Source organism: Cervus elaphus, chromosome 18, assembly GCF_910594005.1.
Source record: "Cervus elaphus chromosome 18, mCerEla1.1, whole genome shotgun sequence".
NCBI classification, from domain to species: domain Eukaryota; kingdom Metazoa; phylum Chordata; class Mammalia; order Artiodactyla; family Cervidae; genus Cervus; species Cervus elaphus.
The window spans coordinates 88,028,382-88,041,688 of record NC_057832.1 but is presented as its reverse complement, the minus strand read 5'-3'; the positions used below and the strand labels follow the sequence as shown (position 1 = coordinate 88,041,688).

The 13,307-nt window shown below is 44.2% G+C and overlaps 1 protein-coding gene across 2 annotated transcripts in view; it reads left to right on the top strand.

Moving 5' to 3' along the window:
• The first annotated feature begins 287 nt into the window (after nucleotides 1-287).
• Nucleotides 288-13,307, top strand: part of CDK13 (cyclin dependent kinase 13) — a 123,323-nt gene continuing 110,303 nt past the window's right edge. For both annotated transcript variants that reach the window (XM_043871988.1, XM_043871987.1), the window contains exon 1: nucleotides 288-2,476. In XM_043871988.1, coding sequence (XP_043727923.1) covers nucleotides 1,263-2,476 — 1,214 coding nt within the window. In that variant the 5' untranslated portion in view covers nucleotides 288-1,262. The remainder of the gene's footprint in view (nucleotides 2,477-13,307) is intronic.

The following is a 13,307-nucleotide window of genomic DNA, read 5'->3' as shown; positions in this document are numbered from 1 at the left end:
ACGTGCCATTACTGCGATTCTCCAGCGACAGCAATGGGCGGTACATGAATCTTCTTTCTTTAACCCTTCTTCACACAGAAGCCCACCCTCACCGGACGTGAGGCTGTCTCTACTTACGTCACTTCCGGCCCGGAGCCAGCCGCTTGGCGGAAGCGAGCACGTCCGTGCGCGGTAACTTTGTTCCCGCCTCCTTTGCCCCTGACACCAGTCACCTTCGGCTTTCTCGGAGCGCGACGTGCGTGCGCGTCCCCGGCCTTGCGTCAGGGCCGAGGGGAAAGGCCGAAAGAGCGAGCCTAGAAGGAGGGGTTGCGGAGGTTAGGGCCCAACCAGCAAGTCCTATCGTCCTCCCTCCTCCTGACGAAGAGCGGAGAGGGAAGGGGAGGAGCGAGCCGGGCCGGCCGCGCACTCCAGGAGCCTCCTCGTGGAGGGGGGGAGCGGAGGAAAAGGGCAGCACCGCCACCGCTGCTCGCGGCGGCGGAGGAAGAAGAAAGTCAGGGCCCCTACCCACCTCAGACTCAGAAACGCCCCCCCCCCCGCCCCCATCTCCCCGGAAACAGCCCCCCGCCCAGCCCCGCATACTCGCTGCCCCAACCGTGAGCCGCAGCCGGGTCGCCCCCGCCTCGCCCCGCCCCGCCGCCCGTCCCTGCGGGCCGCAGAGTGCGCGAGGCCTTAGGCCGGGAGTTGTTGTCAGGCCCAGGCCACTTCCGAGGCGCCCGTCGTGTGTCGCCGCCACTACAGGACGACGACGTCGACGCTGAGGAGGAGGAGGCGGCGGCGGAGGCGTGTTGTTGTCTCGCCCACTCCCCTCCCCTGAACTCGCACCCAACGTCAGGGCGCGATGAAGTGAAGCGGCGACGAAGGTGGTACTTCCGCGTTGCGCTACCGGAGCCGAGAGCGCAGCCGAGGCCGCTCCCCCCACCCCTGGGGGGCACTTGGAGGACTCCGGACTCCCCCGCAGGTCAGCGCCCGGCGCATCTGGTGTTTTTGCGGCTGAAGCTAGGAAGACGAGAGCGATCGGGAGCTCCTCCGCTCGGATTCCTGCTGCCCTCGGGCCCGGAGGCCGCTACGTACCCCACTGTGACCTGGAACCCAGGGACCCAAGTCCCGATCCGGATTATCGTGGCGCTTCTCCCGGACGGCCCTGGTGCTCGGTGTCCCTCCGCCGTCGCTGCCGCCGTTCCCGTTTCCGGCGGGGGAGATGGCCAGGATCTGACCCGGGAGGAGGCCGCACCCGCGCCGCGCTCTGCGGCGGGCTCTAGGCGATGCCGAGCAGCTCGGACACGGCGCTGGGGGGAGGCGGGGGCTTGAGCTGGGCGGAGAAGAAGTTGGAGGAACGCCGCAAACGGAGGCGATTCCTGTCCCCTCAGCAGCCGCCGCTGCTGTTGCCGCTCCTGCAGCCGCAGCTCCTGCAACCGCCGCCGCCCCCGCCGCCTCTGCTCTTCCTGGCTGCTCCCGGCACGGCCGCCGCCGCAGCCGCCGCCGCCGCGGCCTCCTCCTCTTGCTTCAGCCCGGGCCCCCCTCTGGAGGTCAAGCGGCTGGCGAGAGGCAAGAGGCGCGCAGGAGGGCGGCAGAAGCGGCGCCGCGGGCCCCGCGCCGGGCAGGAGGCGGAGAAGCGTCGGGTCTTCTCGCTGCCCCAGCCGCAGCAGGACGGCGGTGGCGGTGCTAGTAGCGGCGGGGGTGTGACCCCGCTGGTGGAGTACGAGGATGTAAGCTCCCAGTCCGAGCAGGGGCTGCTGCTGGGGGGGGCCAGCGCGGCAACGGCGGCGACGGCTGCCGGGGGAACGGGGGGCAGCGGCGGGAGTCCGGCCTCCTCCTCCGGCACCCAGCGTCGCGGGGAGGGGTCGGAGCGCAGGCCCCGCCGGGACCGCCGCAGCAGCAGCGGCCGCAGCAAGGATCGCCACCGCGAGCACCGACGGCGGGACGGGCAGCGCGGCGGCGGCGAGGCCTCCAAGTCCCGCAGCCGCCACGGCCACGGCGGCGAGGAGCGGGCCGAGGCCGCCAAGAGCGGCAGCAGCAGCAGCAGCGGCGGCCGGCGGAAAAGCGCCTCGGCCACGTCCAGCAGCAGCAGCAGCCGTAAGGACCGAGACCCGAAGGCCCATCGGAGCCGGACTAAATCGTCCAAAGAACCGCCTTCGGCCTATAAGGAGCCGCCCAAGGCCTATCGGGAGGACAAGACCGAGCCCAAGGCCTACAGGCGGCGGCAGCGGTCCCTGAGCCCGCTGGGAGGCCGGGACGACAGCCCGGTGTCCCACCGGGCCTCGCAGAGCCTGCGGAGCCGCAAGTCTCCCAGTCCGGCGGGAGGTGGCAGCAGCCCCTACTCGCGGCGGCTGGCCCGCTCCCCGAGCCCGTACAGCCGCCGCCGCTCCCCCAGCTATAGCCGCCACAGCTCCTACGAGCGCGGCGGCGACGTGTCCCCCAGCCCCTACAGCAGCAGCAGCTGGCGCCGCTCCCGGAGCCCCTACAGCCCGGTGATCAGGTGAGTTCGGCGTCCCGAGCGTCCGTCTTGGGCTGGGCCGGCCAGAGCCCGGAGGCTGGGCTGGAGGTGATGAGACTCCGCAAAATTCGGGTCCGCGGGCGAGGCGAGAAACCCCACCTCGATCGGGGCTTCCGGTGGGGAGGGGCGCTTTCGCGCGCCCGGGACCCCTGTTGGGGCGTTTGGAGGGGACAAAGCGACAGGTCCAGCAGACTCTCCTCGCCCTGGAAAGGAAGCGTTCTGGGGAAGAGTTCAAAGTTTTAAACTTGTTGCATTGATATATTAACAGGTTTCTCTAAACTGCTCTTAGCTTTTCCCAGCCCAGTTGCTTTGGGCAAACCGAGAGGTGGTTGGATTTGTCACAATTTGAAAGCTCTCAGAAGAGGTTTCATTGCTGGAGACGCAGGACTGGGTTGCGGCTCAGGGAGTAAATAGTGGAGAGTGGGCAGCAGGTGCTGATGTCAGAGTTAGGTGTGGGTTGCGTGTGTTGCACATGAGGAGTACAGCGATGGGAGAAGCAGCCTTTCCGTAAAGTTCGTTGTTTCAGTATGTGAAACAGCTGAAGTGAAGTCTCATGGTTATAAATTTTGAAGATGCTTATTTTATATTCTTGTGTGAAATAGTTTTTTCACCTGACCTTCCAGTCCTGGTTTTAGAAAGAAAAAAATGGCGAGATTGTGGTTTCATTGTTTGTTTGTGTGACACTCAGTTGCTGATAACGTCATTTAAATACAGTCTAGTTGCTGTGATCCAGTATAGTGACCGAGTGAATGACTTAGTACTGAACGTTTCTTACACTATTACACTATCTGCTATTTAAATTATTTACATTAAAGTTAACTAGACCTTTGAGTATCAGGATTTTTGTTCAAGTATCATTGAAAAGTATAATTTGATCTAGTCAAATTGGAGTAATTCTTTTATGCATCTGTTATGCCTTACCTGTTATGTAATACTCTTTTCCAAAAAAAGTGTGTGCCTGGATATAAATTTATATCTTTTAAGCAAAATAAATTGAAAGTAACTTTTGAGGATATTTCATGTTCTTAAATTCCCTTAGATGTGGGAATTCTAGACTTTATAGTTTAGGGTATTAGAAAATGTTTGTCAGTTTTTTTTTTTCTATTGGTCTTTTCAATAATGCCAAGCAGCTGCTGAGCGTGGTTATGTTGAACACAATATGTGTACCTGTAAAATTAGATCTTCTTGAAGCGTCAGCCTAGTGTTTGTAAAGATGTCATTCCAGCAGAGATTTGTGTTTGCCTTTAAACCAAAACAGCTGTATAAATCTCTTCATTCTTGCAGGGTTGCAGCACACTTAATAGTGCTAGTTGATGTGTTAAGCAGAGAATATCAAGATTGAACACTCAATTTCACTCATATCTTGTATGAGTTTATATTTTACTTTAAATGAAATATGTTAGGTTTGCCAAAATGTTTGTATTTTTTGCAGGTAAATTTGTTTTTTACTGATTAGGTCTAAGTTTCGTGCTTTAGATAGATAGTAAGTGTATGATGCAGGTTTAAGAATGAATTTTGTGTTTATCAGACTTCTTAGTTGCTAGGTACTTCAGTGAGGTCCTTTATTATCTAATAGTGCTGTGTATTTTCTATTTATTACAGAGCAGCGTTATGTGTGGTTAGGGGTGTTATTTTATATTTAGCAAGTATTTATTGAGCATGTATTATATGCCAGATAACTGTTTTAGGGACTGAAATATAGCAGTGAAGAAAGGCAAGGTCCTTCCCTTTATAAGCCTGGCATTCTAGAGGATCATTCATACAGAATCTTTTCATGGTGTCTGTACTGATCACCCATGTTTATAAATGGTTGGATTTCGAAGAAGCTTTAGAATAGATTGGCCAACATTCCTGACAGCTAGCCTTTTGACTGTGTGCATGTATACATCTAATAGAGGTGGGAAGATGTTATATTACTTTGCGACAGCCTATTCTGTTAGATTTGGAACTTCTACTGCTGGTTTGCCCAGTTTCTTAGCAAGACCCTGGGAGATTCCATTCCCTAAACTTTAACAGGGAAATACTTGTTTTTTAGGATTATTTCAAGGATTAAATGAAAAATTTGTGTTTTGTGTGTATTTAAAATTGGTAAATTTTGCTGTATTTGTTACATCTCAATAAAACTGATATTTTTACAGGGAAAAAATTTGTGTTTTGTGAAGTATAGAAATATTATAGACTATTACAGAAACATAACATTGTAGAATATTTATTGAATAGCTTGAATTGCTGGAATTTTTCATATTGAAACCAGAAATCTGCCTCCACGTAACTTCTGCTCAGTGCTTTGAGTTTAGCTTTTTGGAATAGTTCAGAGCAAACATGTATGCTGTCTCTTCAAAATGTAGACAGTTGTGTCTTCTGAGTCTTTTTTTTGTCTGGGTCAAAAACCTAATTTTTCATACAGTTTTTAGATTTCACATTGTATTATGCCTAGTTTGTCAAATGTCCTACTTGAAAATAGAACTCAGAATATATAGTTAAAATAGTTGATTGAAAAACTTGATTTTTAAACATAGCAAATGTGTTGTTACTGTTTTGGAACAACTAATTGATCTCTCTTGTTCACGTTAATGCAGAAAGTTTTAAGTAATTATGGTAGATGGCCCACATTGTTTAATGAATAGACTGTTGGATTGTGAGCTCCATGAAGGCAATTAGCCTGTCTTGCCTACCATTGTATTCCTATGCTCAGAGTAATATCTGGCACCAGTAGACTTACTAATTGTTAAATTGGGACAGAAAGGGATGATGGAGTTTACTGAGCATATGAAATACTGTGGGCCTGGATACTTAAGAGTTTAATAGCAACTGTGTGTTTTGCTATAGGAAATAGCAGAGTGATACTTTGTAGCACTCAGGGAGCTTATATAATAATGAATTGTCAGTGTAGATATTTTAAGGAAATGCATGCATGTTTAAAATGGTATTGAAACCATGAAATGGAAGTTTTTCTCTGTATTCCTAGAATAAATGCTCTATTCCATCGACTTCTACTTCCATTGACAGCCTGCTCTTTGCCTCCATCTGAATCTTTAGCCCCCCTGCTACTCATGCTTTTCATAAAGTCCTTTTTTACTTTTTTCTCTTTTAAGACCAGGTTACCATATTTTCTTTGCTAGTTGACAGTTGGGGTGGTAGAAGTCACATAATTCTGCTGATTGGCCTTTACAATAAATGTGCAAGTGAACTGAAGAGGGGCTGTGTGGAATGAGAGAGAGTGGTACTGACATTTAGATTTTACTGAGTGCCAGGCATTGACCGATACTTAACATACATTCACCTGCAAAGTCATATTGTGGTTGGAACATTCTTGTTAATAGACTGGGAAATGGAACCTCTAAAAAGTTAAGTGATTTGTTCCAAGGTCAGCTTGAATTCAAACGCTGAGCTGATCCTGAAGTATAAACTCTTGATAGATATTGTGCTGTAGGGGCTCAGGGGAGCTGACCACCTCACTTGGCGATCTGTTTTGCTAAAATTTACCCCGTTTGGTTACTTGTGTGTTAATTTCTGTTTTCTGACCATCTCCGCAGCATTTTGAAGATTTAAAAAATTTTTCAAAAAAAACCCAAATTCTTCTAAAGGTCCTTTCAGGTCATTTTGTCTTTTAATTTGTAGGTTTTATGAATAGGAGGCTAAAAACATTTCTTGGAGGCACTAGTAATACTTAGTTATTGCAATGGCATGTCTTGGTCTGAAGTCACTCAAGTCAGACCAGTTGCAATCAGTGCAATAAATTGCTATATGTAACTGATTCCTTTTTGGAACCTGTGGAAGTTCTTTTCCACCAAGCAGCAGCAGAATCCTCAATTATGGAATAATGAGACCCTGAGGATCTAAAGACAGGCATAAATTTAAAAGAATTTACTAGTATTCACTTGCATATGTTGTAGGCTACCTCTGTTGTAGATTATTTAGTGTTTTGTCCTAAAAACCAGTGCTCAGAAATAAATGAAGACATTCCAGGATTTTAAAAACACTATTACTGATAAAATACTAATTTGATATGTACTTACTAGAAATGTCATGAATATCCATAGATGAATTGAGTTCTTAAAATGCTTTTCAAAAGAGTTAAAAAGATAGGTTAGTTGAATAAATGCAGAAACACTCAGAAGGGGTGGAAATTCAGGTGAACTGTCTTAAATCTCTAAACCAGTAATCACCCCTTTCATTCCCAAGATGCCCTTGTGTTTTGCTACTTCTCTGACCAAACCTTACCTGACATTTACGTCTACTCATTCTGTATCACATTTTTGTTTTAACACTGATACTGCCTTAGTTCAGGCCCTCATTTGTGATCAGACTTCCTGTTATTCTTTTCTTTCCTGTTCATCCATTCTTTTCTTCCCAGTTCATTCTTTATCCAGGAGAGTTTTCTGAAAATTTTGGTTAGGTTGTGTCACTTCCATTAATTAACTCCACATTTTCTAGTGCATTGTCAGGTATGGCCTTTTATTATCTGGCCCTGTTCTATCAGAGTTCTACTTTTAGAGGCACTTCTGTTTCTCTACATTTTTACTTTTGCTGTTCCTTTAGCTTGAAATCTCTTTCTCTTCTTTGCCTCCACCTTTGCAGCTCAAAATCCAGCTCAAATTCCACCATCCTGAGACCTTTCTCCATTCATCCAGAAAAAGTTAATTCCTTTTTTTATATCTGTATAGCACTTTGCTATAGCTTTAATGTAGAGCTTTTAAAAATTTAATTGTTTGTCTGACTACATTTCCCTACTAGATTGCAAGCTCTTAGAAGACAAATTCCAAAGTGTATTTATTAGTGGTTGAATTAATTTAAATATTTTTCTCCACAGATTAATGCAGACCAACTTTTGCACAGATGCCAGTTGTATCTCTAAACTTACCTACTGTTTTGGTTCACATATACCCCAGGATGGGGGAAGTAATTGTTTTGATTTTTAAGTGAAGAATTTAAGAACCTCCCTCTTTTAGCTCCTACTTAATTGGAATGAGTCAAGGATACTGGGAGTCACTTTTAATGTGCATAGAATGAATTCAGGGACTTCCCTGGCAGTTCAGTGGTTAGGACTCTATGCTTGGGGCCAGTGTTCAGATCCCTGGTTGGGGAATTAAGATTTCACATGCTAGGATGTGTGGGAGCCCTCCCCTACTTCCCCACAAAAGAATAAGTTCAGATTTGGTGTTTATATTTGCACTCTGTTGTGTGATCAAGATAATGATCTGTTTTTCTTGGTGAAAATTTTCTGAATAAACTTTATGTCAAACTTTCATTTCCTAACTCTGAAAAATTAATAGCTATTTCTGAAAAACCAGTTGAAAGTTAATGTTGTGTAATATTAATGTTTAAGGTCATTTAAATTTTTTATTCTGTATGCTTTCTATGAATGTCACTTAAGTTTTTGCTGTTATTTTTGTTTTTGGTTGACTTTGTTTCATATGTAGATACTTGTAAACTTTAAAGTGGATGTTGGAAGCAAAAGTGTTTGCTAGAAAAATCAGGTCTTGTTTAGTTGCTCAGTCATGTCCATCTCTTTGCTACCTCCCATGGACTGCTGCACGCCACGCTTACCTGTCCTGTACTGGAGCTTGCTCAAACTCATGTCCATTGAGTCTGTGATGCCATCCAACCATCTCATCCTCTTTTGTCCCCTTCTCTGCCTGCTTTCAATCTTTCCTAGCAACATGGTCTTTTCCAGTGCATCGGCTCTTCACATCAGGTGGTCAAAGTATTGGAGCTTCAGCCTCAGTCCTTCCAATGAATATTCAGGACTGATTTCCTTTAGGATTGACTGGTTTGATCTTGCAGTCAAAAGGACTCTCCAGAGTCTTCTCCAGCATCACAGTTAAAAGGCATCAATTCTTCGGCATTCAGCCTTTTTTATTGTCCATCTCTCACATCTGTACATGACTACTGGAAAAAACATAGGTTTGACTAGACGGACCTTTGTTGGCAAAGTAATGTCTCTGCTTTTTAATATGCTGTCTAGATTTGTCACTGTTTTTCTTTCAAGGAGCAAGTGTCTTTTAATTTCATGGCTGCAGTCACTGTCCACAGTGATTTTGGAGCCAAGAAAATAGTCTGTCACTGTTTCCATTGTTTCCCCATCTATTTGCCACAAAGTGATGGGACCAGATGCCATGATCTTCATTTTTTGAGTGTTGAGTTTTAAGCCCGCTTTATCACTCTCCTCTTTCACCTTCATCAAGAAGCTCTTTAATTGTTCTACTGGAAGAGGTCAGTTTTCATTCCAGTCTGAAAGAAGGCAGGTCCAGAGAGTGTTCAAACTACTGTACAGTTGTACTCATGTCACATGCTAGCAAAGTATTGTTGAAAATCCTTCAAGGTAGGCTTCAACAGTATATGAACTGAGAACTTCCAGATGTAGAAGCTGGATTTAGAAAAGGCAGAGGAACCAGAAATCAAATTGCCAACATCTGTTGAATCATAGAAAAAGCTAGAAAAATCAGAGGTATTATTCACAGTGATTTTTGTTTCTTGAATTTCTACACATGTAAATTATGTTAGAATCTAGTGTTCTTAATGTGTTTAAAGAATAAATGTAGGTTAGAGCATAAAAATCTAGGCTGGAAATTGGAATTTACATAAATGGAAATGAAAAAGGTAGTGAGAGGAACTGGAAACCGAAAGTAGTTAATGGGCTGCGTGCCTCCCCTCTGCTGTTTCTGCATTTTCAGTTGTGTAGGGATACTTTCACTGAGGTATTTTATTGACACTTCAAACTTAATTTGTCCACCTTTTAATTGATTATTTCACTTCTCTTGGAGTCATTTCTTTTTCTGATATTGCTCTTCATTATTTTTTGTATATCCTCAAAGAATAATAGAGGCTTATGTAGACATTTTGGTAGTACAGAGAAGTATAAGAGATTAAAAGTCCCTTTGAATCCACCTACCTGAGATGATCACCCTGTGTCATTTTGATGAACATTCTACTAGACTTCTGTGCATATATTTGCAAGGACATAAGATTTTACATAACATGCTCTAATTCTATTTTGTACCCTGTACTCCATAGTGTATTTTTTATATTGACTCCTAGTATTGTGTTATGTGAATAGATCGTAACTTGTTTGGCCAAGTCCATTTTGCTAGATTCTTAGTTTTTTGTTTTTTTCTCTATGATCATGTATGCATCACAAAATTTTTGTGTGCATTTGTTCATAATCTCTCCTAGATTGGATTTCCTAGGGATAAAATTGCTGGGGTCAATTTATAGGCTTATAAGCTTGATACACTATCATATTGCCCTTTAGAAGACTTTTATCAATTTATATTTCCCTATGATGTGAGAATGCCTGTTTCTTTGGTCTCACCATCACTTGGAATTGTCAGATGTCCCACTTTTTTTTAATTTGTGTTTCTAGTAAAGATGCCTTTATTTTCATTCATATATTGAATGTTCTAATTTCTTGATTAATTATTTTATTTGTTGTTTTTCTAATGTATAAGAGCTCTTTGTATTAGATACGAAGTGTTTTTTGTGGTACTAATATTTTTGTGAGTCTTTTAACCTTCTTTATATAGCTTTTAGTTTTAATAAGTTTTTGATTTGTGTGTGCATACATGTTTTAAGTGGCATTAGTTTCTCTCAGACATCCAGTGGGAAAACGTTAGTAGTACTTAACTCTTCTCCTTCGAGAGTTCTGATGAATTGCTGGTTCTGACTGGTTCTTCTGTAATGTTCTTTGTGTGGTGTGTTCAGTCACCTCAGCTGTGTCTACCTCTGTGACCTTGTGGGCTGTCGCCTGCTAGTCTCCTCTGTCCATGGGATTCTCTAGGCAGCAATACTGGAGTGGGTTGCTATGTCCTTCTCCAGGGGATCTTACCGACCTGGAGATTGAACCTGTATCTGCCTGCGTCTCCTGCATTGCAGGTGGATTCTTTACCCACTGAGCCACCTGGGAAGCCACCTGGGAAGTAATGGTCTTTAGTGGGCTCTTACTTAGTTTGGAACTCTCTAGCTCATGTCTTTCGGAGAAGGCAATGGCACCCCACTCCAGTACTCTTGCCTGGAAAAGCCCATGGACGGAGGAGCCTGGTAGGCTGCAGTCCATGGGGTTGTGAAGAGTCAGACATGACTGAGCGACTTCACTTTCACTTTTCACTTTTATGCATTGGAGAAGGAAATGGCAACCCACTCCAGTGTTCTTGCCTGGAGAATCCCAGGGATGGGGTCGCACAGAGTCAGACACGACTGAAGTGACTTAGCAGCAGCAGCAGCAGCTGATGTTTCTATTGTTGATTCTGCTTGCTTTTGGGCTTTACATTTTTGAGTCTCTCCTGTTTTCTGCATTCAAATTAATCTTAAAATACCACTTTGAATCTGTCATTTATCTATAAAACATGTTTACAGAGTCAAATTCTTGAGTTGGGTATTTAAGATTCTCCATTGTAGAAATAAAATAACCTTATTTCTCACTGTATATGCTGATGACAATACAAACTGGACTCCTTACTATTCTAAAAATATGGAGTTGTAAGCTCCTGTACCTTGATTTATGTTGTACCTTTCATTGGCCAGTCCTGCTTGTCCATTCTTTGAACCATAGTTTGGGTGTCATCTTATCTATGAAGCCTTCATTAATCTCATCCCAAAGTGCTTTGTCTTAATGCTTTTTTCTCTGAGATCACTTTTATGTATACTTACTACATCCAGGCTTACATTAAATAGAATTCTCCTGCCTAACCCCAGGTATATTGGACATGTTTTATTTATTCATTTTTTAAAATTCAGTTTTATTGAAGTATAACTTTACATATAGTGTAATTCACCAGTTTTAAGTGTATAGTTAAATGGGTTTTGGCAAATACACACACACACACACACATCTGTGTAACAGTCATCACAGTCATGGTAACTGGAGCGTTTTTGTTGCCTCCGAACGTTCCCTATGCCTCTTTGTGGTCCATTCTCTGCTTCTACCTGTGGTCCTTGACAACCATGAATTTACTTTCTGTCACATTAGTTTTACTTTTCTTGATGTCATATAAATGGAATTATATGGTATGTAATTTTTGATGTCTACCTTTTACTTAGCATGCCTTTGAGATTCACTGATGTTATTTATGTTCCAGTGGTTTGTTCCTTTTTATTGCTGAATGATATTCCACTTATGAATATACCACAGTTTGCTTATCCTGCTACCCAGTTGATATACAATTGAATTGTTTCCAGTTTGGGGTTGTTGTGAACAAAGCAGCTGTGAACATTTGAATATATATATATTTTTTTTTTTGATGAGCAAATTAGGGGTGGGATTGCTGTGTTGTATGGTTAAGTGAATGTTTGACTTTATAAGAAAATGCCAGCCTATTTTCCAAAATGGCTGTACCATTTTGCATTCTAGTTGGCCATGTTTGAGCATTCCAGTTACTTTGCATTCTTACTGAGACTTCAGCTTTTGTCTTTGATTTTAGCTGTTCTAGTTGATACATAGTGGTACATCATTGTGGTTTTATTTACAGTTTCCTAATGTGGGCCTTAGAAATCATCACTACGAAAAAAGCTAGTGGAGGTGATGGAATTCCAGTTGAGCTATTTCAAATCCAGAAAGATGATGCTGTGAAAGTGCTGCAGTCAATATGCCAGCAAATTTGGAAAACTCAGCAGTGGCCACAGGACTGGAAGAGGTCAGTTTTCATTCCAATCCCTAAGAAAGGCAGTGCCAAAGAATGCTCAAACTACCACACAATTGCACTCATCTCACACGCTAGTGAAGTAATGCTCAAAATTCTCCAAGCAAGGCTTCAGCAATACGTGAATCGTGAACTTCCAGATGTTCAAGCTGGTTTTAGAAAGGGCAGAGGAACCAGAGATCAAATTGTCAACATCCGCTGGATCATCAAAAAAGCAAGAGAATTCCAGAAAAACATCTATTTCTGCTTTATTGACTGTGCCAAAGCCTTTGACTGTGTGGATCACAATGAGCTGTGGGAACTTCTGAAAGAGATGGCAATACCAGATCACCTGACCCCCCTCTTGAGAAACCTATATGCAGGTCAGGAATCAACAGTTAGAACTGGACATGGACCAACAGACTGGTTCCAAATAGGAAAAGGAGTATGTCAAGGCTCTATATTGTCACCCTGCTTATTTAACTTATATGCAGAGTACATCATGAGAAATGCTGTGCTGGAAGAAGCACAAGCTGGAATCAAGATGGCTGGGAGAAACATCAATAACCTCAGATATGCAGATGACACCACCCTTATGGCAGAAAGTGAAGAGGAACTAAAAAGCCTCTTGATGAAAGTGAAAGAGGAGAGTGAAAAAGTTGGCTTAAAGCTCAATATTCAGAAAACTAAGATCATGGCATCCAGTCCCATCACTTCATGGCAAATAGATGGGGAGACAGTGGAAGCAGTGTCAGACTTTATTTTTTTGGGCTCCAAAATCACTGCAAATGGTGATTGCAGCCATGAAATGAAAAGACACTTACTCCTTGGAAGGACAATTATGACCAACCTAGATAGCATATTAAAAAGCAGAGACGTTACTTTGCCAACAAAGGTCCGTCTAGTCAAGGCTATGATTTTTCCAGTGGTCATGTATGGATGTGAGAGTTGGACTGGGAAGAAAGCTGAGCACTGAAAAATTGATGCTTTTGAACTGTGGTGTTGGAGAAGACCCTTGAGAGTCCCTTGGACTGCAAGGAGATCCAACCAGTCCATCCTAAAGGAGATCAGTCCTGGGTGTTCATTGGAAGGACTGATGCTGAAGCTGAAACTCCAATACTTTGGCCACCTCATGCGAAGAGCTGACTCATTGGAAAAGACCCTGATGCTGGGAGGGATTGGGGGCAGGAGGAGAA